Below are 24,271 nucleotides of genomic sequence, written 5' to 3'. Positions count from 1 at the left end.
ACTTTTTTTTATTAGTCCCTGAAGGCTCCTGAACTGAAGGAGAAACTGCACGAGTCTGAGAAACTCATTCAGGAGATGACTGTCACCTGGGAGGAGAAACTGAGGAAGACAGAGGAGATTGCTACTGTGAGCGAACACTTATCATTTATCATTAGACTCCAAAATCTCAATTTTGATTTTAACATATTTATACATAGGTCATCTGTGCTGTTATCTATTTCTACAGGAGCGTCAGAAGCAGTTGGAGAGCATGGGCATTTCTTTAGAAACATCTGGGATCAAAGTGGGTGAAGACAAATGTTTCCTCGTCAATCTAAATGCTGATCCTGCCCTCAACGAGCTGCTGGTCTACTACCTGAAGGTAAAACAGGATGACACTGCAATACTCTGCAAATACACTAACTTTGACAATCAGCACATCGGGATTTATTCTGCAAATGCCATCTAAATTAATTTTTGATAGCCTAGTTTAAAACCCAAATCTGTCCCACTGTTCCCCTTCAAACTGACTTTCATGAAACAATTTGGAAATGTTTTCCCAGTATAGTTAGTTGTCCTAATTTCCAAAAGTTTCACCAGTTGTGAATTGCCTACAAATCCACTGCTGTGGAATTTGTTCTTATTAGCGTCTAGGTCCCTCCCTCACATTTACAGTATAGGGTTAAAACACCTCACACTGACCCCACATACCACAAGAGTCACTTTCACTGTCAGCCGAAGCCTTGAACCAGAACACACATGTTGCCGTGGGCCAGATGACGGTGTGGGAGCAGAGAGGAGTCCAGTCCAGTCGCAGCAGGTCTGGACTCTGCAGAGCACTGAAGTGGAACATGCAACCAGCTAGTTGGACCTGTAAGAGCAGAGAGGCATGTGAGAAAGCAGGCTGTGTGCCGTGCAGAACAACAGGCCTTTGTCTGGGGTTCTGCAGACCAGCCTGGCATATCAGTGTGGAATGACTATGGTAATGTGAAATGGGTTAGTTCACCGCAGGGTAGGACATCCTCTAAGAGCCGGGATGTTTGTTCAACAACTCGAGAGACGCAAGTTTTTTTTGTGTTTTTTTTTACTCCGCCCCAGGTTTTGCTTTCGTGTTTTTCCTGATTTTTCCCCCCAAGTTCATTATGTTTTATTTTTCTGTGCCGCTCTTGTTCAGTCTCGTCCGATAAATAACAGTTTCTAGCTTGCAGGGTTATGACCGAACAGTTTGAAAAAGATATCGGGTGTAATTACTTTCAGATCTATCATTCTAATTTCCTTAATTTGTTCTCCACCTGTGTGTAGGAGCACACGCGTGTGGGCGCAGACACGTCTCAGGACATCCAGCTCTTCGGGATCGGGATCCAGCCGGAGCACTGCGCCCTGGAGCTCTGCCCGGATGGTGACGTCACCCTGACGCCCATAGGGAATGCCAGGTGAGCTACTGTACAACCACCTCCCAACATACTCTCCGTCTGTCTATCTCGACCTATCTCTCTGTCTGTTGTCTCGCTCCCTCATGGATGACTGGACCTCAGTGTTTCACATGACCTCACTGCACTGGAATCTATGATCTGAGCTCCTCGCTTTGATATCAGAGCCACATCTCCCTCCCACTACAAAGGGATTGTTCTTTCTCACTGTGTTTTTCTCTGTTAGAAGCTGAAGATTATGAAACCATCTGACATCCTCATTAACTTCATGCATTTCTCCGCTTTCTGCAGGACCTGCGTGAACGGAACAATGCTCGATGCCTTGGTTCACCTGTGGCACGGAGACCGTATTTTATGGGGGAACAACCACTTTTTTAGGTAGGAGTTCTCTCATTCAATTGTGTGAACAGTCATAGAGTAAAAAAGATTTTTAAAAAAAGACACTGATTGGATGTTGTGTCGCTTTTTAGGATTAATCTGCCAAACCGAAAGCGGCGGGACCGTTTGAAGGAGCTGGAGAGAGCTTCTCCCAGAGAGAGCTACGTGGAGGCAGATGTGGAGACGGCCAGCGAGGCCTCTTCTGAGCAGGACTACAGCTATGAGTTTGCCCAGATGGAGGTCATAATGAAGACACTTGGGAACAACGGTATGATCGGGATAATCTACATGATCCTGCAGGCCTTAGCTGTACACTGTATATATATATCCCACTTAGGTTCCAGAGCTCGTTCCAGCTACTCTGACCAAAATCATTACAGTCTTACTGCAAAACAAAACTTTGTTTATCTGATTGGAAGTACTGAGGCCCAGATCTAGTTTTATTTCTCTGCCGTCATTTGTCAGTAAATCGTTGCCAGAGAATCCAAAGTTTGATGGTGAGTTGGAGCCTGTGAGTCTCAGGAGGCTCTCAGTCTTTAACAACTAAAGCCTTTTTCCAATGTCTGTTCTCATCAATCAATCAATCTAAAGATCTCCCAAAGCCCATATTGATGTCTTCAAATCACACCATCTGACCAGCAGTCCAAATTCAAAAGACAGTCAGCCTTTCAGTAGACCAGTATGAATATGATCATAATAAATGCTCATATGTAAGTTGTTGTTGACGTTTCCAGTGTTTTTTTACTTGTGTCTGGCCTGTGTGCAGACCCCATGCAGAACGTAGTCCAGGTGCTGGAGAAGCAGTACCTGGAGGAGAAGCGGACGGCTCTGGAGGAGCAGAGGATGATGTATGAGCGAGAGCTGGAGTCGCTGCGGCAACAGCTGTCTCCCGAGAAAACGTCACAGCACCACCGCAGCAGCAGCGATCGCCTTACGTTCCCGACGCACACGCCGCACGGCAAGCTGCGACTGTGGACGGAGGAGCGGTAAGTGGACACACACACACACACATACATACAGATTTGCAAGCTTGACACTGCAGTTAAGTTCATTACTTGTTAATATGTATCACTTGGGATCATTTAGTTTTAACCAGATATGCATGAAAAAGTATCGATATTAAAAACTGATTCAATTATTCTCCTTTTATTTGGTACAGTACACAGGCCTATGCATAAGCCTTTACAAATCAGTTGTGCCCTCAGTGTATTCTGCAATATTTGAAGCATGAAGTCAGTTCAAAGTTATGCTCACATGGATTTTGTTCATTGCTGACTCAGTCTGACTCAGTCCATTCTTGCAGGATCAGTGAAGCAGGATGCTTGAGTAAAACTCCACCTAACCATGACCTGTGTGGACATGAGGTCAGATTTAAGACTTGAACAGATTCTGACATTAACTTGACTTGGTCATCAAGTTGACTTGTCATCTTCCTGTAATAATCCTGAGATGTGACACTTAATCCTGTCATTATACAGCGGATCTGATCAATACTGGAGGTCACTGCTTGGATGTTGTTTACATTGCTGAGAGCTATTTTCCCATTCGTGGCCACTGTGGTTTGTGGAAATATCAGAAAGAGAACAGTAGCTGAGATGCAGAGATTCACTCAGACAGCACAAGTTGTATTTCCATTAGTAGACACTAGCTGCTGCTTGCCCATCTGCTCCAATTGTTTCTGCTCCACTCCCTGCTCGGTTGATCGACCTATTTACATCAATCCAGGCTGACGGTATGTCGAGGATAGTGACAGGTCCAGGTCTTCATCACCGTCATCCCTTTAAATGAATGACCTCTGTGTTCTGACGTCTGTGTTGCAGAGATGAGCTTTTTCGTCAGAGCCTGTCTCGGCTCAGGGAGCAGGTCGTGAAAGCCAACACGTTGGTGCGAGAATCCAACTTTTTGGCAGAGGAGATGAACAAACTGACCGACTATCAGGTCACTCTTCAGATTCCTGCAGCCAACCTCAGTGCCAACCGCAAGGTGAGATGTCTGTCAACTACAAAGAATATGGTTTCTTCTCTTTGGGCTTCACAATTCGTGGCGTTGTACATCCACTGAAAGAGTTTAAAACTGTGTTTTTACGTAGCGTGGAGCTATAGTGAGCGAGCCGGCCATCCAGGTGCGGAGGAAAGGGAAAGGGACCCAAGTGTGGACCATAGAGAAGCTGGAGAACAAACTGGTGGACATGAGAGACCACTACAGGGACTGGAAGGAAGGCACAGAGGAGGTGGTGAGAGACTGAGGACCAATAAAAAATATATAGGAAAGAAAAAAACGTTGTAATATTAAGTATGTTCCTTTTGTCTTTGCAGTACAACAAACCCAACAGTAAACACTGTGATCCGTTCTACGAAGCGCAAGAGAACCACAACCTGATAGGAGTGGCCAACATCTTTCTGGAGTGCCTTTTCCATGATGTTAGACTGCAGTATGCTGTCCCCATCATCAGCCAGCAGGGAGAGGTGAGGGCACCACCAACATAACACACATTTATACAAATTATTCATGGTGCAGCTTTACAGCATTCCTAAGACAGCACATCTTTGTGGTAGGATTATGAGCGAATATATCAGATTTAAGAAGATACTTAAATATTCTACTTGAAATCCAACAAAAAGGTTCAGAAATACAGACGGATATGTTTTCCCATGTGCAATGTTTACTTTTAATGACTGTATATGTAGAATTACATATTTGAAAATCTCTCCCCACAGTAGGGTCTCATTCTCTCCCCTCTGTCTGCTCTTATATGTCGTATAAATTTTATTTACTTCAACATCTAATTACAGATAAATTCCTCAATTCATCCCTGTTTCAGCTACTCTACCACTTTCAGTGAACATTACCCATCTCTCTGTGTGTTAATCATCTCCAGGGTGTTTGTGTTCTGATTTAATTAAAACATTTTTTTATTTTTTTATTTACCTTTGTGTATTTACTATACAGGAATGTGTGAACGTGACAATGAATGTACAGTATGTATATAAGAATCAGGGCTTGACAGGGCGGATCATAGATAATTCATGTATTATATTTGAAAAAACCAATAAAAAGACGAGAAAGAAAAAAATAATCATGTATTTGCATATCTGAGGCATTTAGCATGTTCCTTTTAAAAGTAAAGTGATAACATAGTTTTTCTTCTCGTTTATTCAGGTTGCAGGGCGGTTGCACATTGAGCTGATGCGAGTCAGCGGTGCTGTACCAGAGCGTCTGTCCGGGGGAGATGACTCATCAGAAAACTCCAGCGAGAGTAGCTGCTACGAGGTCATGGACACCAACGGGGAGATCGTCCACATGTCGAAGAGGCTGACCTGCAGGGTAAGACAGACGTTTCATAATTACACTGGGAGTATATCCCATCACGTACAGTAGATGAGAGGTTTGCTGGCAGACATTTGTCCTGAGACTTTCTTTTCTTTCTCCCTGTCGTGTTGCAGGTGCGGATCAGGGAGGCCACTGGTCTGCCGCTCAACCTGTCCAACTTTGTCTTCTGTCAGTACACCTTCTGGGAGCACGGCGAGCCCACCGTGGCTCCTCCTATGGTCAGTCCAGACAGACCCTCTCCCCGAAGCCCGGACGCCCAGTTCACTGTCCAGTTTGACCACTGCAAGGTGAGGAAAAGGTGCTGCTGGTTGTTTCAGCTTGAGGTTGTTGATACCTCAGTTTAAACACATGAAACCAATCTTAAATTCTTATCGTATTTTTTTTTTTACCTGCTTCACTACACCAAATGTTGTCTTTGTGCAGGACTATGTTGTGCATGTGACGGATGAGTTTTTAGAGTTTATATCTGACGGAGCGTTGGCTATTGAAGTTTGGGGTCACCGCTGCGCCGGGAACGGACGTTCACTCTGGGAGTTGGACGCACTGGAGGCCAAGACCCAGACGCTTCGGGACAGGTGCGTGTTTCAGTCAGACTCTCGCACAAACAGACTCTAACACAGACACTTACTAACCTCGGCTGTTGATCATTGAAGGTGGAGCGAGGTGTCTCGCAGGATCGAGCTGTGGCTCTCCATCCAGGAGCTGAACGAGCAGGGAGAGTACTCGTCTGTGGAGCTGCACTCCGGAAAAGACATCAGCACAGGGGGAGTCTTCCAGCTCCGACAGGTCAGAGAAAAACTATGAAGAAGTTTCCAATTTAGGTCGGACTGACCGCCCTCGATCAAACACGCACTTAAGAGGATCATAACTAATCACCAAATTATGAAATAGTTTTTGAGAGCGCGGTGTTGGAAGCAGCACTCTGATGTCGAATTCTTGGGGATTTGTCCAAACAGGGTCACTCCAGGAGGCTGCAGGTGTGTGTGAAACCGGTCCAGAACTCCGGCACTCTGCCTCTGCTGGTGGAGGCCGTGCTGTCCGTCGCTATCGGCTGCGTGTCAGCCCGCTCCACCAAACTACAGAGACCGCTCGACAGCTACCAGGTCTGCAGATTTCTTTGCACATGCCCACATGTTATTCCATTTGCTTCTTAGAAAACGACTTGATAAAAACAAAGTAATAATTTGGGTGTAGTTGACTGTGCTGTAAAAACAGAACAGTGTTTTTGCGAAAGGTATGCTGGTTTCTTGTCAGTGATTTATGCTATTATGCTGATTCTGCCGAAGCCTGTTTAGTCTGTCTCTGGGTTCATGCCACGACTGGTTCATGTGGGGAGCTGGCAGTCAGTCAAAGGGAGGCCAAGGAATGTACAAACTCATTAGTGCCCTGTTAGTTCTGTTAACATGCACCGATGCGCCCTGACACATGGGAGGCTACTGACTGGTTGATACATTTTTATACTTACACATCGCTGGTTTTCCAGTGTTAGCAGCAGCAAGTCAACGGTTTGCTCATGTCAGGGCCTTTTGTGGTTTCCCCCACATGTGACCGAGTGTGTTCTCTCCTGCCAGAGAGAGGCGGAAGAGGATATGGATAGTTATCAGGTAACATCTCAGTCCCCTCCTGCTGCTGCTGCTCCCCCTGTAGTTCACTCTGCAGCATGAAGGAAGAGCAGCTGATTGTGTGTGTGTGTGTGTGTGTGTGTTTGCGACGAGGCCTGTTGCTGAGGGCATGTGAGGCAGCAGGCAGAAGGGGCTGCTGCGCCTCTACCCTTGAAACTGAGGATGGCTTTATTAAACAGCAGCTACACATGTGGATGATTTTCTGATGCTGGAATTGTCAATCACACCAACTGTTCTTTGGCAGCGCCTCTGTGCACAAAATACAGTTACACCCATGGCAGAGCTCCCGGCCAGGAGCCGCTCTGCCAGGGATCTCGTCCCACTCTCTTTTGCCTTTTCCGCTCAGGTTGCACACACTAATGCTACTGTTTTTGCTTGTCACTACTGAAGAGCTGCAGGAATAATACCGTACGCCTCACTAAAAAACACAGCACACAAGCATGCACTGCATGGCTGCATGATTTACAGTACTTTGCATGGCGGACGCGAGCTGACGCCAGAAGAGTCAAGCATTTGGCTTTGAGGTTTGTTGGTTACTTTGGGACAGTGCAGAGGGGGAGTCTGCTCTCTGTGGTGCTCACACAGAGCGATCTGCTGTGTCCAGGTAGGACTTTGGGTGGCCGTGGCTGCATGTGTGAGGACATGACTACATGTGTTTATGTGTGTCTGTGTGAGCTGCAAGGGGATTAAAGGGAGTTTTATGTGGGTGTGTTTTGAGAAAAAATTAACAATCATCTCCTGGACCAAAAATACCGACCCTGAAGGCTTTTTAACACATTTTATTAGGATTAGCTTCACTTGGCTTTTCTAATATATTAGCTGTGGGTGTTAAGAAGAACATAAGGTTTTCCTGCCAGCACACTCCACCTTTGCCATCCCCTGGTAACACTTTGCGGAGCCCTGCAGCAGATCCTCTCCTCGCTGAGCCAGCTGGCACTGACTTTGGACCTGTCTGCTTCCAGGAAGAAGATCTCAACTGTGTTAGAGAGCGCTGGTCAGAAGCCCTGATCAAACGCCGGGAGTACCTCGACGAACAAATCAAGAAGATCATCAACAAACATGGTGAGTCCTAAATTCTGTGCTGTGGATTATTATTTTTTGGATTATTTCAATGTTGTTGAATTTAAATCTTTTTCCTCTCTTTTACAAATCCAGAAAAGTCAGAGGAGGACATTGAGCGTGAGGCTCGGCTGGTGGAGCAGTGGGTTGGACTGACAGAGGAGAGAAATGCTGTGCTGGTACCTGCACCTGGTAGTGGCATCCCTGGAGCTCCTGCAGACTGGTAAAAAAAAACTTCTCCAAACATGTCAGATTTACTTCATTTCCTGCCCTCCCATCTTTCTTTCTTTTTTAAACATAAACTTAATATTCAACGTCTTATAGGATCCCACCTTCAGGAATGGAAGCCCACATCCCTGTACTCTTCCTGGATCTGAATGGTGAGGCAGACACATCCTTCAAGCCAGCTGATATTTGACAGATTTCTCTCCCAGGCTTTATAAACACTGACTCTTTTTCTTTTACTCCACCAGCAGATAATCTGACAGTGAATGAGCAGCTGACCGGCCCACATGCTGCAGGCGTTAACTCTATCCTGCCTAAGGAGCATGGAAGCCAGTTCTTCTATCTGCCCATCATCCGGCACAGTGGTGAGGAGGTGAGTGCTGAGGGAGGGGTGGTTTGGCTTTTCTGCCCTCCTGTGGCTGAACGTGGAACCACACTTCAGATGAAACATTTTGTGTTTCTGTTTCTACAAGCCTGGCAAAAAAAGAGTGCACGAGTCGGGGTTTTGTTGGCGATGCTGCTTTAAGAAAGTCAGTGTGCCCTCTGCAGCTGCAGTTTCACAGATATCTGGTTTGTGGTTCATCTGATGGCCACATCCTCTGCACATACACTACACATAAACATGACACCTCCATTGCTTCTTCAGCTACCAGTTAGTCGCAGCATATTTTTGGAAACAAACTTCATGTTTGACGTGAGCTCTTGCACAAAGAACTAATATCGGATTGTGTTTATTTTACTGCTTAAGTTGCAGGAGCAATGTAGGGCAAAATCTCATTTCCTATAATTATGTGCATAATTGAACAATTACAGAGCAATGTAATTGCGTGAAATCATGCATGTAAACATTATTCATGTTCTCTTTAGTTGCTTAATCACCATCATTCACAGCAGTGATTTATCAGAAAGGAACAAAGAAGAAATAATCTTAGTTGTGCCTCTAGTTTCTGTCTGTTTTAAGCGTCACTTTCATAATTAATAAGACCCCTTGAGTTGCAGCAGTCTTCTACTAACTCATAACGGTCTGCACTGAAGAATAACACACACATTTTCATCAGCAAACGGGTGTTACTAGTTTCATATGTATTCCAAATCAACAGCCCTGTGATCTATTTATGTGCGTGTATGTGCAGCTGCAGCATGATGACTCTCCCAGACTCTCCCTGCAGAACGCTGTTGAGCTGCATCAATTAAACACATCTCTTGTGATTCACCAGGTTTCTGCTGCTTGCTCCTGGGACTCATCCATCCACGACTCCGTGCACCTCAACCGGGTCACGTCTCCTAACGAACGCATCTACATGATCGTCAAAGCCACGGTGCAGCTCAGCCACCCCGCCTCCATGGAGCTGGTGCTCCGCAAGAGGATCGCCGTCAACATCTACAACAAGCAGGTGAACAGGCATCGGATTGAAATCAGCTCAGTGTCAATGGATCTTTTTTTTTTATTATGTTAAAAACTTATTTTCTTTTTTTTTATTTATTGCAGAGTTTCACTCAGAGTCTCAAGAGAAGAATGTCACTAAAGAACACACTGCACTCCTGTGCTGTGTCTTATGATATCGTGTCTAACATACCAAAGGTACAACCACTATGTACAGTATGAAGACCTCTGTTCCCAGTGTGTTGCATATGACCAGCTCTGTGTTCATCCTACTCAGAACTTTCTCAGAAGTTTCTTCTATTTTCTTTCCAGGCCTCAGAGGAGCCGGAGGAGAGGGAAACCTTGGCTCTCATGGCTGCTCGCGGTGACAGCGAGGAGACTCAGGATGGAGAGACATACATTGAGAAATACACACGGGGAGTTCTGGAGGTGGAGAACATCCTCAGTCTAGAGAGGCTACGGCAGGTATTGTAAACAGTAGTATGAAGTATGATTTCATCCGTGCACTTCATCCATAGTGTGACGTGTAAAGACGCATCTTTTTTTTGTTTGTTTTCTGCTGCAGGCTGTGACAGTAAAGGAAGCACTCGCTGCTAAGGGGAGACACCTGAGAAGGAGTATCAGCACACCAAATGTACAGCATGTAATGAACACATCACTCACTGCACTGCTCACTGAGGCACATGGAAATGACTGCTTCAAAATATGACGACACTGACATGTTTTTATCCCTCTCTCCAGTCTTCATGCAGTAAAATAGATTTGACTGGTTGTGAGGATGAAGACTGTAAGGTGAGTCACGAAAGAGTGTTGTTTTCTGTAAGTGCTTCTTTGAGTGTGATACAGCAAAAAAAGTGCCTCTCGATTACAACTTATGTGACTCTGACCTTATAAAATTGGCAAATATTATATATATATGTATATATATATATGTTTCAATTTTCTAGGACCACTGTGATCATGTGGACGGCTCCAACTGCAATCCCCTGGATGGCTCCCTCTGCAGCACACCCATCAAAAACAAGGAGAACCAAGGTACATAAAAAGTGCATCAAAGTCAAACGCGACATTCCTAAGTGGCCCTGTTGCGTCTCTTCACACCTGACTTTAAAATGCATCTCCACATGAGCCTCAATCGACCACATGTGATTTTACTTCCCTGCTTTAAAATGTAAACAGTTATTTATTGTGTGTGTTTGTAGCCAATCACCAGATGGGTCTGTTATCGATGTGCTTGTGTGAATGAGTGAATTTAAGAGGAACTATGCAAGTCAGGCACTTTTCCACTGTTGCTAACCCTCGTCCTGGCCATGTGCATTTGTTTACAACGAAGCCGGCGAGAAATCAATCAATAGAGCGGTAGATAACGTTATATATCATATACGATGTTACAACGTGTAGATTGGTGTAGTTTAATCTGTCATAAACAAGAGATTGCGGGTTACGGGGCGCGTTTGTGTTGCATTGCTGCAGAGAGGAGAGCTGGGACAGCAGGGCCGCGTCCCCAATCTTGCAAAGTTGTTTCAGACAAGAGATACAATAAAAGACACGTGCACATGGAAGACAGAGAGCCTCCATTCTCACATAGTTAAGCTACATAATAGTTCCTTTTAATGCACTATGCACACTTCTTAGAAATAAATACAATTTTAGCAACTTAATAATAATAATAATAAATCATTTCATTTATGTAGCACTGTAATGATACTCAAAGACATTTTACATAAACATAATTAAAACAACAAAACACATTAAGAACATAAAAAGCATTGTATATTAAAAGCAGTTCTGAACAGGTTTAAAGGACAGTCTCTCATGTAGAGAGATTTGTGTAGAGAGATTCAGAGGGATACAGCAGTGATGGAGAAGGTGCTGTCATCCCAGGTTTGGTGCTCAGTTCTGAGTGGAGGCTGCAAGAGGGAGTGTGGTGGTGGAGCAGGTCAGTGAGGTAGGAGGGGGTTTGGAGGTGAGGAGGGGGATTTAAAAATGTATGCATTGTGGAATAGGGAGGCAGTGGATGTAGAGGAGGACAGGCGTGATGTGGTCACAGGAGCAGTAATAATAATTATATTTTAGTTTCATAATTAAACTGTAGGGACAAATCAGACTGTGTTAGAGGATGTCAGGCAGCAGAGCTCCTTGAATGTGGCCAGGACGCATTTGACTTCACATTGCTAAAAGAATATATCCACATGTGACCCAGATCACCTCTGAATGTGGCCTATCTCAAATATGTCTAAATACATGTGCATTCACACTTGTACTTGGAGCCGGAGTCAACTTGTGATTGGATGATCCAAGAGGGCAGTGTTATTTCCAGGGCTGAACAGGGCCAGTGTTGTCCCACGTAACTACAATATAGCCGAGTCACAGCTTCATGTTCCCTCACAGGTTTGGTCCCAGACAGCCCGACCTTTTTCAACTCCAGCCCCTTCAAGGTCCTCTCCCCTCAGCCACCCAAGTTCCTCAAGTCTCTGCTGCCTGTCAAAGAAGAGAACAAGGCGAAGAAAGCCCTGGAGGCCCGGCCGCTGCTGGGACAAGAGGTAGGTTGGAAGGAATTATCTCTCACTCGAGGGGAAGTTTTCAGGTCTTCGTTTTTGCCATGTTTTTCTCTTTCCCATTGAATATTTCTTCAGTCCACATTTTTACATTTAACACATGGCAGACACATCACTAATTTTCCAAAACTGCCTGGTGTTCATGAAAGTGGCTTTGCTGTTGTGTGGCTGGACAAAACACAAACATGATGGTGCCATCAGCACGACTCACAGGAGCATGACATCATCTGGGGGCAGCCACAACTCTTGCCTAGACCAAGCAGTGCCGATATAGTCTTGTGTCTGTTTTTGTCGGAGATAATTGGATTTTCCAGATAGTTTGTGGCTGTTCCAACAGTTTGAACTAACATTGCATATGTTTCTACATCTCTGCTTGAAGTGGGCTAAAGGAGGTGCTCATACTTTACAAATATAGTCCCTGTCAGGGCATCTGTGTTTGGAGGGAAAGCAAAGTGGTTCGGTAAGCAGCAGGATTAAAACAAAAGAGAGGATAGAAGTATGACTTCAGTGGAAGATTAATGGCTGCTGTCGTGATAAATTTTTCTGTATGAGATTCAAGTTTTGAATTAACATTTGCTGTAGGCCATAATAACGTGTGGATATGAGGAAAACAAGGCTCAAGAAAATCTAAAACATTCAAACCCACTGTCAAAGAAGTACAGGTGCACACACTGAGGACACTTCAAGCATTTTTTTTTTTTTGGAATATCATTCTGCATGCTACTAACTGTGTAACTGGCCTGCCCAGCTCCATGCATGCCGTGTGTGTGCGTGTTTGTGTGAAGTGTGTGCTGTTGTTCTCACCCATCCGCAGAGCATGCGCTCATGTGTGGACAGCCCTGCACTGCTCCCCCCTCCCTGCCCCTGGCGCCGCCCCAGGGCAGGCAGCGAGGGCCACTGCAAGCCTTCCACCTCCACCTCCACCCCCACCTCCACCTCCACCAGCAGACAGCTCAGCTACACACTGCCACACACTGCTGTAAGTGCTCCATACACCACCTTGAGGGGGTCACTGTAAGGGTTTTACACACAGACAGACACACACGTGAAACACACTCATACTGCTGTAAGTGTTGAACTCGGTAAGGATTACACATGGCAGGCAAGGCAAGGCAATTTTATTTGTATAGCCCGTTTTTACAGACAGTTTGTCTCAAAGGGCTTCACATAGCATCATAACAACATCCTCTGCCCTTAGACCCTCACATCGACTGAGGAAAAACTCCATGGAAAACCCTTTTAACAGGGAAAAATCGGAGAAACCTCAGGGTGAGCAACAGAGGAGGGATCCCTCACCCAGGACGGACAGACGTGCAATAGATGTTGTTACAGACAAGAAAACAGTTTATAACAGAGAATGTGAGAAACATGGAAATGTTAACAACAGCTGAAGAAGGAAGCCTCTGGTAGGCAAGGGAGGCAGGGAGAGGAGAGGAGAGGAGAGGAGAGGAGAGGAGAGGAGAGGAGAGGAGAGGAGAGGAGAGGAGAGGAGAGGAGAGGAGAGGAGAGGAGAGGAGAGGAGAGGGCTCCATGTAACCAGATGTGTCCCCCAGCGGTCTAAGCCTATGGCAGCGTAGCTATAAACACATGTTCTCCTTCTCTACCAGGCTCTGTGAGTCTTTCTCTGAGCAGTATTTTCACAGAGTCTCCCACACTTTACAGACAAACACAAGAATTAAGATCAGCCACTGGAATCACAGACTTTGTTTAGACAGTGTATAAGCAAAAGACTCAATTTATAGTGTCTGAAACGTGTGTATTACTGAATATATTTTTGTAGTTTATTATTAATTGGCTTCAAAAATTGGACAGTAGCCGATGTATCTATATTTCATGAAAGGAATCTGAAATTTGTTCCAGCGGCTTAAACCTTGTTTAAAATGGGATGATACAGTGCTCATATGTCTGTGAACAGTGCACACTGCTGAGCAACAAATACCTGAAACTGAACCATATTATAGATTCATACCTCATTTTCATTTTCCATTATCACATCTTTTGTCATTTATCTGTTGTCTTCAGTCACTTGAGAAAAAAAAAATAAGGAAAGGAAAGCTTTAGTTGACATCATGTCCTGTGGGATGTGTCTTTTGTCCTGCTGTTGTTGTTTTGATCAGCAGGACTCGGAGGACGAGGAGACGGACGTGGACATCGCTCGGAATCTTGAAGGGGGCCCTCAGGACCACAGCAGCTTCCAGCCTTACATCCCAGAGGACTTTGCGAACTTTGAGATCTACAACGCCACTCTGGAGAGCCATGAGGGGCTTCTGCCCGGCCGCTCCGACCCGAAGGGAAGCCGGTGCGGAGGGGGCAACGTGGAGAGAGAGGTCCCCCGAAGCCCCACGACCAGCAGTTGCACTAGCGGCTACTTTTCACACAGTGCCTCCAACGCCACGCTGTCCGACATGCCTTTCAGTGCCAGCGAGAGCTCTGACCACCTCAGCGTCACCTCCAGAGACCCCCAGGACCCTCTCGCGGGTCGAGGCTGCACCCAAACCAAAAGTGTTTCTGCAGGGAGCGACGCCCAGCAGCTTCCTCTCTCGGCAGGTGGGGTCCAGGACGCGGTGGCTCACCCTCAGGGCTCCTCACCTGTCAGTATTCCTAATTGCACAGACAAGCAGCGAACGTCACCTCTGCCTCGCAACCGTGTCCTCAGCACCAGCCAGGAGTTCACTGACTTTAAAGGGGCTGACGACAGTATTGGAGAGAGTGATTTAGCACATTTTACAGAGGGATGGAAGCAGGAGGGTGGAGAACAGAAGAAACCAGATAAGGTAGAAACATGTGACACTGGCAATCAAGACTCCTCTGTCGTTTCTGGTATTAACGACTCGTCTAATCCTGAAAATGCAATATGTAAATGTCCCAATAACGAAGACTCTGTGTCCTGCCCTAACACAACTGTAGTTTGCCCCTCAGTCAGAGCACCAGTATGTGCACCAGATAAAGTCCCAGCTCCATCTCCAGCCCAAATAACTCCCTCTTCATCAGTCCCAACTCCAGTGTCACCATCCCCGGCCACATCTCCATCTACAGCCCCTTCCTCTGCTCCGGCTCTGCGGGCGGGAGGAGAACCTCCGATCCAGGAGCCTGCACAAGGAGATCTGCCCCACGGAAGTCCCTGCCCCAGCCCTAACCCCAGCAGTGCCGAGCCCTCCGGGGACTCCAGCGGGGATGAAAGCACCCCTGTGGCTCAGCTGCCCGACTGGATGGCCCCCGGAGAACAGGTGTGGGTGGGGAAGAGGAAAGGAACAGTCCACTATGTTGGAGGGGTTGAGTTTGCTAAGGGCATCTGGATTGGAGTGAAGCTGGACATGGCAGTGGGTGAGTCCCTCTCAAGATTTTCCTTCAAAGTAGTACCCAACTAATCTATGTTATTAGATCCAATCAAAAATGTAGGGATCCTCATCATTACAAGTTTGTTTGTCAGTATTGTTTTTATTTAACCCTCAAATATGTAAATATGTAAAATGCGATTTACCATCATATTAAACTGCTCTTCAGCTTGCGGATCAAACAGAAACATACTGTACATTTTCAAAGGAGGGTGGTTGAGGTCAAATTTATTAATTCTTCACCTTCTCCTCTGCCTCCTGATTCAACAAACATGTAAGGGAGGAGTGGGTCGAGGCTGTTAGCTCACTTGTGGCCCGAAATCACTGTTGCTGTTTCCCTCTTTAAGGTGTAACATAATGAAAGATTTGTGCTTCAATGTCAATGCAGAGGGTTTTTATACATAAAAGGCAAGTTTAATCATCCAGGCTAGGGTATTAAGTGTGGTTGTCATCAACAGACTGGTTCATGTTAATTTATTAGGAAAACTGCTTCTCTGTGTAAAAGGTTTAAATATACAGTAACAAAACTTCAGGGAAAACAAACGATCCACTTTAAATCAGTTGTTCTCGACCCTCCCATAGGAAAGCACAACGGGACTGTCCAGGGAAGGGTGTACTTCCGCTGCCCCCCAGGCCACGGTGTATTTGTCAAACCATCTCGTCTCACCAGAGGACCTCCCTCCATGGACACAGAGCCCCAGACCCTGATCAGATAGGACCCAAAGAAGGACCAGCTTTCTGAGAAGAAGCAGACCCAAGGGCGGTCCTCAGATCAAACGCTGATGTATTCTGTAGGTGTGTCTGCTTTCCTGACCTGTGCATTTCATGAAGGTATATCCTAATTACTGTTCACTGAGACTCGTCTATGCACATATCTGACTTTTCTATACGTTGATATTTTTGATAGAGAACTTAACTTTTAACTGGGAGTCCATATGGAATCTTTACCCACATACTTTTTCTTAAATTGGTTTCTGAACATTATATATAATATTTTTTATAAGACAATGCATCCACCCCTGGGGCTCATAGTGGAGTAATCTGGGATATGAAGATTAAGAATGTACTACTGTTAATAAACATTGATATTTACATCAATATGATACGTCAGGGGTAACCAAAGAACTACGGTTCCATATCTGCTGTTATATGTTATTTTTCTAATGTACATATGTGGAGGTATTCACTATATATCTGTGTGTCCAAGTAAAGCTTAGTGCCATATCTCTAGGAGTAATGCCACATACCCTGAACGGAGGACAAATCTGCAAAACCTGAGTTGCTTTCAGTGTTTGACTGCAGTTATGACATTAAATTATCCTGTTGAAGTACTGTAACACTGTGGAGGAAATAATCCCCATCCAGCATGAGACTATTAATGTTTGAATGCTTGCACTGGAAAGGATTCTTGGAGAGTTCACGGACTGTCTTCCATATTGGACTGATGAGACATTTTCTAACCGAGGTGACTGAAGAAACGTGTGTCATCACCTCTAATCCATGGAACAAAGCAGCTAGGCTTTATATAAGGCCTGGATATACTGATGCCTTATTGCCCTGTTTCCATTTTTTTAAAGGCACATAAACCCCAGACTACTCAATGAGCTCCATAGCAAATTCATTGAGTTAGAAACAGAAACAATCTGTATGGACCTTAAACCTGTGTATGTATCTCATGATGCCCAGAGGCATTGAAAATGCCATCCAGCCTCATTGACTGATTGATTGAATACCTTTTTAACTGACCGTTCATCTGCATTTTATATATTAACTGACTGATGTATAACACTACATGTTAAAAGGTACTCAATAATGCAATTTTTCACATGGGGGTGTTGGATGAATGGGTGCTGGACAGTTGCAGGCGAGGGAAAACGGTGCAAAAGTAGTTTAGTTATGGAGAGAAGTTGTCCAATGAACTTATATTTTTATGGAAGTGGTGAACTGTGGAACTGACGAGAAATAGTTATATATTCAGGCTATTATTTCAAGAAAATGAAAGAAACCCAAGACCTTACTTTAAAGAAGAGAACAAAGCTGCTCTCCCTGAGAAGGAGTTGTAAATAGAAATGTATTTGAACATAGTATTTACACTATTATAATGTACAGAATTGTATTTATAATGTATCTCAAACTGTTTTAATTGGTACAAAATGTTCTAGAATAGAACATTTACAATCAGCAACTGTGTCGACTCTTCTTTCATTCGTCATGGCTGTGTGTGTGTGTTAAGAGCATACCATAGTATTGTAGTATAGCAGACGCATATTATTCACCTATTATAATATATAATATCTTCTTTAACAGCAACATCCGCTCTGAAAACGCAGTGCGTTCCCATAATTTATTCACCTATGAATTATGGTCTAAAGTTGTATTCCTCACTTCTCACTAGGTTGGGCACAGTCAGACTTGCCGATTTGTCACTTGTTTTGTGTTTCCAGATCAACAAACGACAAAAAATACCCAACGACCTAATGCAACCGTCACAATGATTCCATTATGTAAAGTGTGCACAATCAGGAAATAGAGCTGTGTACATTTAGTCTGCTATTTGAAATATGATTATCAATAATATGCACATACATGCTTGAAAAACAATAATTTTCTATGTTTTGCCAGAAATATCCTTCTTTATAATATCTTATGATGTGGTGCATTTTACAAAGAAAATAGACACCAGTTTTGCTTTAACCAAACATTTTATACAGCATAAACATGCCCTACAGTATGTCACAGTGGCAGTGTGTGATGTTTGCTCTACTTTTTGGTTACTTAACGTGGGGCAAAAATGTCTCCTGTCAGTGGTAGAGTTATGGTCCCCTGGAACTTATCCCGTCTGTGGCTGATGTGTGAATGTAAACAACGCAAACATGTAAACAATTTGTTGTCACCCACGAACGATGCAGGCAACGTATACTCCTTCATGCATGGAATAAGCCCCTGGATTTAAGGCCTTGTATGTGTCAAGTCTTCACTCACTATCAGCTTTGCAAATCAGTTTAGTTGCAAATGCATGCCCCCTGCATGTTGTCTCTCATGATTGAGACCGTTTGTTTTTTAACTTAATTATTGTGCCTACATGGAGTCAGTTGTTATTAATTATATGATTTTAATAAAAGTATTCATGTGCAGTGAATGGACACAACCAACAGCAGCAGATGCACAGAAATACTGCAGTAAAGGTTAAGTGTGTTGATTTTTAAATTGACACTTGTACAATTAAAAAAAAATATATATATATATTAGATATGAGTAATTTGGGGGGTAAGTAATATCTGAATATCTTTCAGGGCAGAGACAAAGAAATTTCTACCAGAAATAATGTGATTTCACATCACAGAAACAGTTTTTTGTAAATTGATGAAATGTGAAAAAAATAAGTGTTTGTTTTATTTTTTTTTATTAGTATCTATTATTCTTTTCTCTCTCTGTATTTCTTTTCTTCTTTTTTGGCAAAATCCCGGTTTGAACCCAGGAAGTGATTTAGCAGCTTTAGCCCACGTTTGTCTCCACTGTGGCTTCAATGATTTTACACTCTATTACTGACATGGATCTCTTTACTGATCTTAGATGGGATAGTGAGAAAAGGGTGAAGGGTTTGTCACGTGCACCCGTGTGTGTCCTTGCCACTGTTTTAGCAGCTGTGCAACAGTAGGTCTCCTGAACACTGAGTGGTGGTCTGGATCTGGGTGGAGTTAAGTATCTGTGTCACACTGACAACTGGGAAACCTCCCGCGACAAACTAACAGGTGTCCTCCTCCTCCTCCTCCTCCTCCTCCTCGCTCGGATCCACTCTGGCTCTACCGGGGGGGCTGCCTCTCCGCGCCGCAGACTCTCTCTCCCCTGCGCATCTGAACGCTTCTCTTTACTTTACCTCCCCTTGAAACTTCCAGGAAACCACCTCCACACCAACATACATGATGCACTCGGCACAGAAAGACACCACCTTCACCAAGATCTTTGTGGGAGGTCTTCCTTATCACACAACCGACTCAAGCCTCAGGAAATATTTCGAAGTGTTTGGAGACATCGAGGAGGCTGTGGTCATCACTGATCGGCAGACTGGCAAATCCAGAGGTTATGGATTCGTAAGTAACAACCTGTTGATGTGAATATGAGTTTCAAGCCGCTTGCGCATGTTTTACTGTGGGGGATCAGGTCAACTGTCAACACCCAAAGAGTCGATTGTGCTGTTGACTGTTGCATCAGAAGTCAAATAGCTAAAAAAAAACAAAAACAACAACAATTAGCAATCATTTCTGGGTGCCTGTTGATCACTGTGACCAAGCTGTGCTGTAACATGTGGTGAATGGACAATATGTTGTTCCTCATAGGTGACCATGGCTGACCGGGCCTCTGCTGATCGAGCCTGTAAGGACCCCAACCCCATTATAGATGGAAGGAAAGCCAATGTGAACCTGGCCTACCTGGGGGCCAAGCCTAGGGTCATACAACCAGGTGAGGGGCCCATTTCATAGCTACAGCCAGAGGTTAGATAGGCCTAATTAATGCTGCTTATAAAGACAGCAGCCCTCTACACTGGGCGCAAAGTTAATAAATACTACATCCTGCTAAAGGGGGATATGAATATAAGATACAATTTAGAAAAAGTAGATCATTTTCTTGATAGTTAGCGCCATGTAATCGACTGTAAACGAACGATGTAAATGACTGACCCTCTGTTAGTTTAGTATTAATGTACTCTTGCAAATGTCAGCCCACTTTCTTTAACATCATCTCCAGTTTGAAACTATTGTTGAATGGTAATAATTTGTTTTAATTCCAGGGTTTGCATTTGGCGTGCCTCAGATCCATCCAGCGTTCATCCAAAGACCTTATGGGTAAAGCTGCACAGCTTCTGTGTCTTTTACAAAATCTACAGTATGAAATGGAGAGAAAAGAAAATTCTGCTATTGTCTTTTATGATCTCCTACAATGTGCTTTTCTATTGTTGTAAACATTTATTTATTTTTTATTATTGCCTCCACCTATTTAAACCTGAATGAGGACATGTGAGTGTTGATGTGTGCTCCTCTGCTTGGCGTTGACTGTGAAGGAAGTGAACGTTTGTCCCCAGCCACTACAGGACTTGACTTGATGTTGTCTATCTCTCTCTGATCTGACAGGGTCGGTAACGGTTAAAATAGCTGATGAAGGGACATGATGATTTGAGGAATAGCTGAGTCTGCATTGGGCAGAGCACTAAAGTGTTACCTGTATACTCTGACATACACAATCGCACTGAAATGGTGACTAGATGCATGGAAGTCTTATGTTTTTTTTCCATTTTGTTTTTCCAGTTTTCCATAGTACATAGATTGGTGTGTGCCTTGTTTTTCAGTATGATGTGGTGTTCAGCTTAACTGTGTGCTCATTTCTACTTGCAGTGGGGGAGGTGGGGGTTGCAGGAGGTTTTTGTGCAGACTTTGTGAGTTGTGATAGGGAGTTGTAACTCTGCAAATGGGGTGTTGATTCTTTTCCCCCTTTTTTTAATTGATTGATTTGTGCTTTAGCCTGTGTTTTCTTTTCCCCCAGTTCTTTAGTTAACATTAAGTTGATAGTGTTTTGTTGTCCAAAGGGGGCTGATGATCACTCATAGTGTGTTCAATTCAAAATCGATCCCCTACAACAAAACAAACACTGGCTTGCATGTGGGAGTTCTGTTTCTGTTTCCTTACCCATGATGCTGTGTTGTTTTCTTTCTTTTCTTTATTAACCCACTGCTTTCACTTGTAGCTTACATCTACAGGTAAACATTACTGAGAATAGTTTCTTCTGATGAACGAATAATATTCTTTGACATTTTTCTCATCGCTCCAGTGGCAATCATGTATAAAATTAAAATGTGCAGGGGGACTTTGAACACACACATACATAGTAAGCAAACATTGGGTATGTTCAGTTTCCCCCATGTTTTATTACAGTTAAATGTCAAAGTCAAATTAAAAATGACTTCTACACTGTAAAACTATTTTTAGATGTCAACTAACTCTATTCATGATTTTGGAGTCATTATTTAGCACTGTGATAAACCAGTCTAGCCCTTTTCATATAAATATATATAGATCAGCGTCCAGTGCACTGTGGTTTGGAGACAGAGATCTTAGCTGGTCTCTTGGGCAGCAGCTGTTGGCTACAGTGATCTCCACGGCCTCTCGAATTCAGATGGAAAATGGGAGTCACTCAGCGGTGCTGTTAATAATGTATGGCACAGACAGGGCCGCTTGGCTGTGGACAACAGGTGGGCCGAGCCATGTGCCCATGAAGCCTTGTGGTTATGTGCTGGGGATTACCCATGTGTCCTGGTGATTTACAAAGCACCTTTATTTAGCTCCCGACGTGCAGGACCACAAAATGTTCATCCCGTCTCTTTCAGTAGACGTGGCTTAAGTCAGCTGTGCCCTTTTAGCACTTGAACTGTTGATATCAAAACAATGTCAAATCACAAATGAGGAAGAACAACAAATCCGTTTCTATCTTGTCAAAATGAAAATTAGACGTGTGATTAGATTTAGAGCAATAGACATAACTTTGTTTTGTGATCATTATGTGACTGTAGCTCAAAGCGGTTAGCTTCAATTTACAGCAGTGGATACATGCATCCCACTTTGTAACACGAGTAGCACTTCTTGATCAGCTGGGACACCTCCAGTCCCATGATAAATAAGTAAATTCAGGAAAGTCACTGTGACAGTAGAGCAGCGTAGGAAGCCATTACAGTTCCCGAGTCCCCTGCCATGTGTTACTGAAGGAGGGGATCAGCTTGTCCTTTGGAAATGACAAGGGGAGCAAAAAATAGCATGCTTCCAGCCTCCCCTGTCAGTCAAGTTGGCGTGTGTATGTTTGTGTGGGGGTGTATGTCTGTAAGAAGGGGGGAGGGGGCACTCGTCCATGGACCGATATATCAGTTTCACACCTGCTCTTCAATATATTTACTGTGGGTGAATTTAACTCAAGTTAAAAGTAGGACCAAATGTACCCAGATACGCAGGCTTGTATTCATCCCCCCATAGTTTGGTATATTGCTCTTCCAATGGAAACCTGTTGCTCTTACCCCACTTTCTCTCTCAAAAATAGCTCAAAGGATTTGTTTTTCAAAACCAACCGACAACATGGCCTCTGCACAAGCCAATAGGCCTACAACTAAGCACCCACTTGTTGAGTTATTGTATGGTCAACCTGGCAGCTCCATTGACTGCACTGCAAATAATTTCATTTATTTCTAAAGACAGAAAAACCTATTTTTCTCATATTTGTTTTTTGTGTTTAAGGACGTATTAACATGTGTGGGCATGCCTGTATGTGTGGTGTCTGTGGACAGAATAATGGCCACTTCTTATCCTGATATGTTGTGGTGTTGTGCGATAAGCTCGCATTTTGTAAAATCCAGTTTTTCAGTGAAACTTTGGGTGCAGAGCTGGGCTGTGTCTTCTTTTAATGCCTTACTGTCTTTCAGATTCAGGCGCTTTTTTTGAAATTAAAAGCTGCGCTTGTGTTTCTTTGTGGTTTTGCTGCTTCCTTAACTTTTCATTTCTAGGTAGGGTTTTATTTCAGTTGTTAATGAATGGATTTGCTGTGTTCTGAGGACTGGATTGACGTATTTGTGGCGCCTGCTTTTCAGTTTTCCAGAGTTTAGTTTCAGCGTTGGACGGATGTCTGACTGTGGCTCTGCTTTGACCCATTGTGTCTTTGTGTCCTACAGGATCCCTGCTCACTACGTCTACCCTCAGGCCTTTGTCCAACCCAGTATGGTGATCCCTCATGTACAACCTTCTGCTGCTACGGCAACAGCTGCTGCTGCCACTTCCCCGTACCTTGATTATACCGGTGCGACGTACGCTCAGTACTCGGCGGCTGCTGCCACTGCCGCCGCTGCAGCTGCCTATGAGCAGTATCCCTACGCGGCGTCACCAGCACCAACAAGCTACATGACTACAGCAGGGTATGGATACGCTGTCCAGCAGCCGCTCGCCACTGCTGCCACCCCAGGGGCTGCTGCTGCTGCTGCAGCCTTCAGCCAGTACCAACCTCAGCAGCTGCAGACAGATCGCATGCAGTAAAACCATGAAAACTACTTAACAGGAGGAAAGCAGGGGATGCCCCTCTTCCCATGAAGAGGGCAAAGTTAGGAGGGGAAAACAGTAAAAGCTGAACGATGGTTGTCACTCCCAAGTTTATCTTAGCAGTCCTTCTACCAAAGAGCCTGAAAAAAAAATCAGATTGTGGAGACACATGAGGAATTAGTCTTCATATTTTTACTCAAGCAAGATGAGTATTTTGTCACTATTGAATATATACAAATATTTAATATTTATTCAGTGGTAAGATATATTTAATGTTGATTGACTCACTGGACCTCATGTCAACATTGCTGAATTTTGTGTATATAGTATATATTGGTGGAATTTGTATAGAATTCCCATAAACATTTATGTCTTATAATCAGGTTTCTTCCCCATTTCCACATTGAAAACAAACCAAAACACTTGCATAAAGATATGAGAACAGCATGTGACGTCATCATGCAGTTTTCAGTATTTAATAGTTTTGGACCAGTATTTTGTTCGATAAAGCTATGCAGACATTTGATAAAGAAGTTTTGTTAGGATTGTTCTCTTTTTTTTTAATAACTGTTTGGAGTGAGATAGATTAGACATCCTCAATTAGTTTGTTTTAAAGTGTATTTTCTGGGTAGCATTTTAGATAAAATGCTGAGGTGACAGCAGAAGCTGGTACAAGCACTCACTTTTCTTCCCTTTAAATTGCACCTCAAATACACTCAGCAGGAGGGAAGAAACATTGTAGAATGTGAATCTGTCATTTTGAAACAAATGTTTCATAACGTGCCTTTAAATTATGCTATTTATGTATTTATTATGAAGCTTTACAGTAAAAAAAAAAATAATAATAACAACCTTTATTTATGTTTGTGTGTTATTAGTATGAGCCTACTATGGAACATGCCCAC

At 43.9% G+C, this 24,271-nt stretch overlaps 2 protein-coding genes across 4 annotated transcripts in view; both read left to right on the top strand.

The window, feature by feature from the left end:
* The window catches only part of kif13a (kinesin family member 13A), a 37,544-nt gene extending 20,115 nt beyond the window's left edge, over positions 1–17,429 (top strand). The window contains exons 12-40 of one of the 3 annotated variants that reach the window (XM_083990472.1): positions 16–126; positions 227–361; positions 1,282–1,412; positions 1,701–1,787; positions 1,880–2,055; positions 2,554–2,773; positions 3,608–3,770; positions 3,877–4,020; positions 4,103–4,252; positions 4,947–5,111; positions 5,231–5,404; positions 5,541–5,692; positions 5,771–5,903; positions 6,074–6,220; positions 6,689–6,721; positions 7,702–7,801; positions 7,895–8,021; positions 8,123–8,178; positions 8,272–8,396; positions 9,241–9,417; positions 9,513–9,605; positions 9,720–9,872; positions 9,973–10,050; positions 10,149–10,199; positions 10,355–10,442; positions 11,799–11,950; positions 12,780–12,944; positions 14,083–15,289; positions 15,883–17,429. In XM_083990472.1, the coding sequence (XP_083846598.1) occupies positions 16–126; positions 227–361; positions 1,282–1,412; positions 1,701–1,787; positions 1,880–2,055; positions 2,554–2,773; positions 3,608–3,770; positions 3,877–4,020; positions 4,103–4,252; positions 4,947–5,111; positions 5,231–5,404; positions 5,541–5,692; positions 5,771–5,903; positions 6,074–6,220; positions 6,689–6,721; positions 7,702–7,801; positions 7,895–8,021; positions 8,123–8,178; positions 8,272–8,396; positions 9,241–9,417; positions 9,513–9,605; positions 9,720–9,872; positions 9,973–10,050; positions 10,149–10,199; positions 10,355–10,442; positions 11,799–11,950; positions 12,780–12,944; positions 14,083–15,289; positions 15,883–16,016 (4,827 nt within the window). In that variant the 3' untranslated portion in view covers positions 16,017–17,429. The remainder of the gene's footprint in view (positions 1–15; positions 127–226; positions 362–1,281; positions 1,413–1,700; positions 1,788–1,879; positions 2,056–2,553; positions 2,774–3,607; positions 3,771–3,876; positions 4,021–4,102; positions 4,253–4,946; positions 5,112–5,230; positions 5,405–5,540; positions 5,693–5,770; positions 5,904–6,073; positions 6,221–6,688; positions 6,722–7,701; positions 7,802–7,894; positions 8,022–8,122; positions 8,179–8,271; positions 8,397–9,240; positions 9,418–9,512; positions 9,606–9,719; positions 9,873–9,972; positions 10,051–10,148; positions 10,200–10,354; positions 10,443–11,798; positions 11,951–12,779; positions 12,945–14,082; positions 15,290–15,882) is intronic. The other 2 variants (XM_083990471.1, XM_083990470.1) reach the window with 2 other exon arrangements.
* A 1,641-nt stretch (positions 17,430–19,070) lies between these two features.
* Positions 19,071–24,271, top strand: rbm24b (RNA binding motif protein 24b). The gene is made up of 4 exons (XM_083990481.1): positions 19,071–19,391; positions 19,638–19,761; positions 20,090–20,144; positions 23,006–24,271. Exons 1-4 carry the CDS (start codon positions 19,221–19,223, stop codon positions 23,361–23,363), a joined length of 708 nt encoding a protein of 235 aa, XP_083846607.1. The 5' UTR covers positions 19,071–19,220; the 3' UTR covers positions 23,364–24,271.

The sequence above is a fragment of the Trachurus trachurus genome (assembly GCF_905171665.1).
Source record: "Trachurus trachurus genome assembly, chromosome: 16".
Taxonomy (NCBI): Eukaryota; Metazoa; Chordata; class Actinopteri; order Carangiformes; family Carangidae; genus Trachurus; species Trachurus trachurus.
This window is presented reverse-complemented; position numbering and strand designations above follow the sequence as displayed.

Excerpts from the sequence above, each read along its gene's own strand:
- rbm24b (XM_083990481.1), top strand. The coding sequence starts at position 19,221 with ATGATGCACTCGGCACAGAAAGACACCACCTTCACCAAGATCTTTGTG. Across the intron at positions 19,762-20,089 it reads GCCTAGGGTCATACAACCAG|GGTTTGCATTTGGCGTGCCT; the intron begins GTGAGGGGCCCA and ends TTTTAATTCCAG. Across the intron at positions 20,145-23,005 it reads TTCATCCAAAGACCTTATGG|GATCCCTGCTCACTACGTCT; the intron begins GTAAAGCTGCAC and ends TGTGTCCTACAG.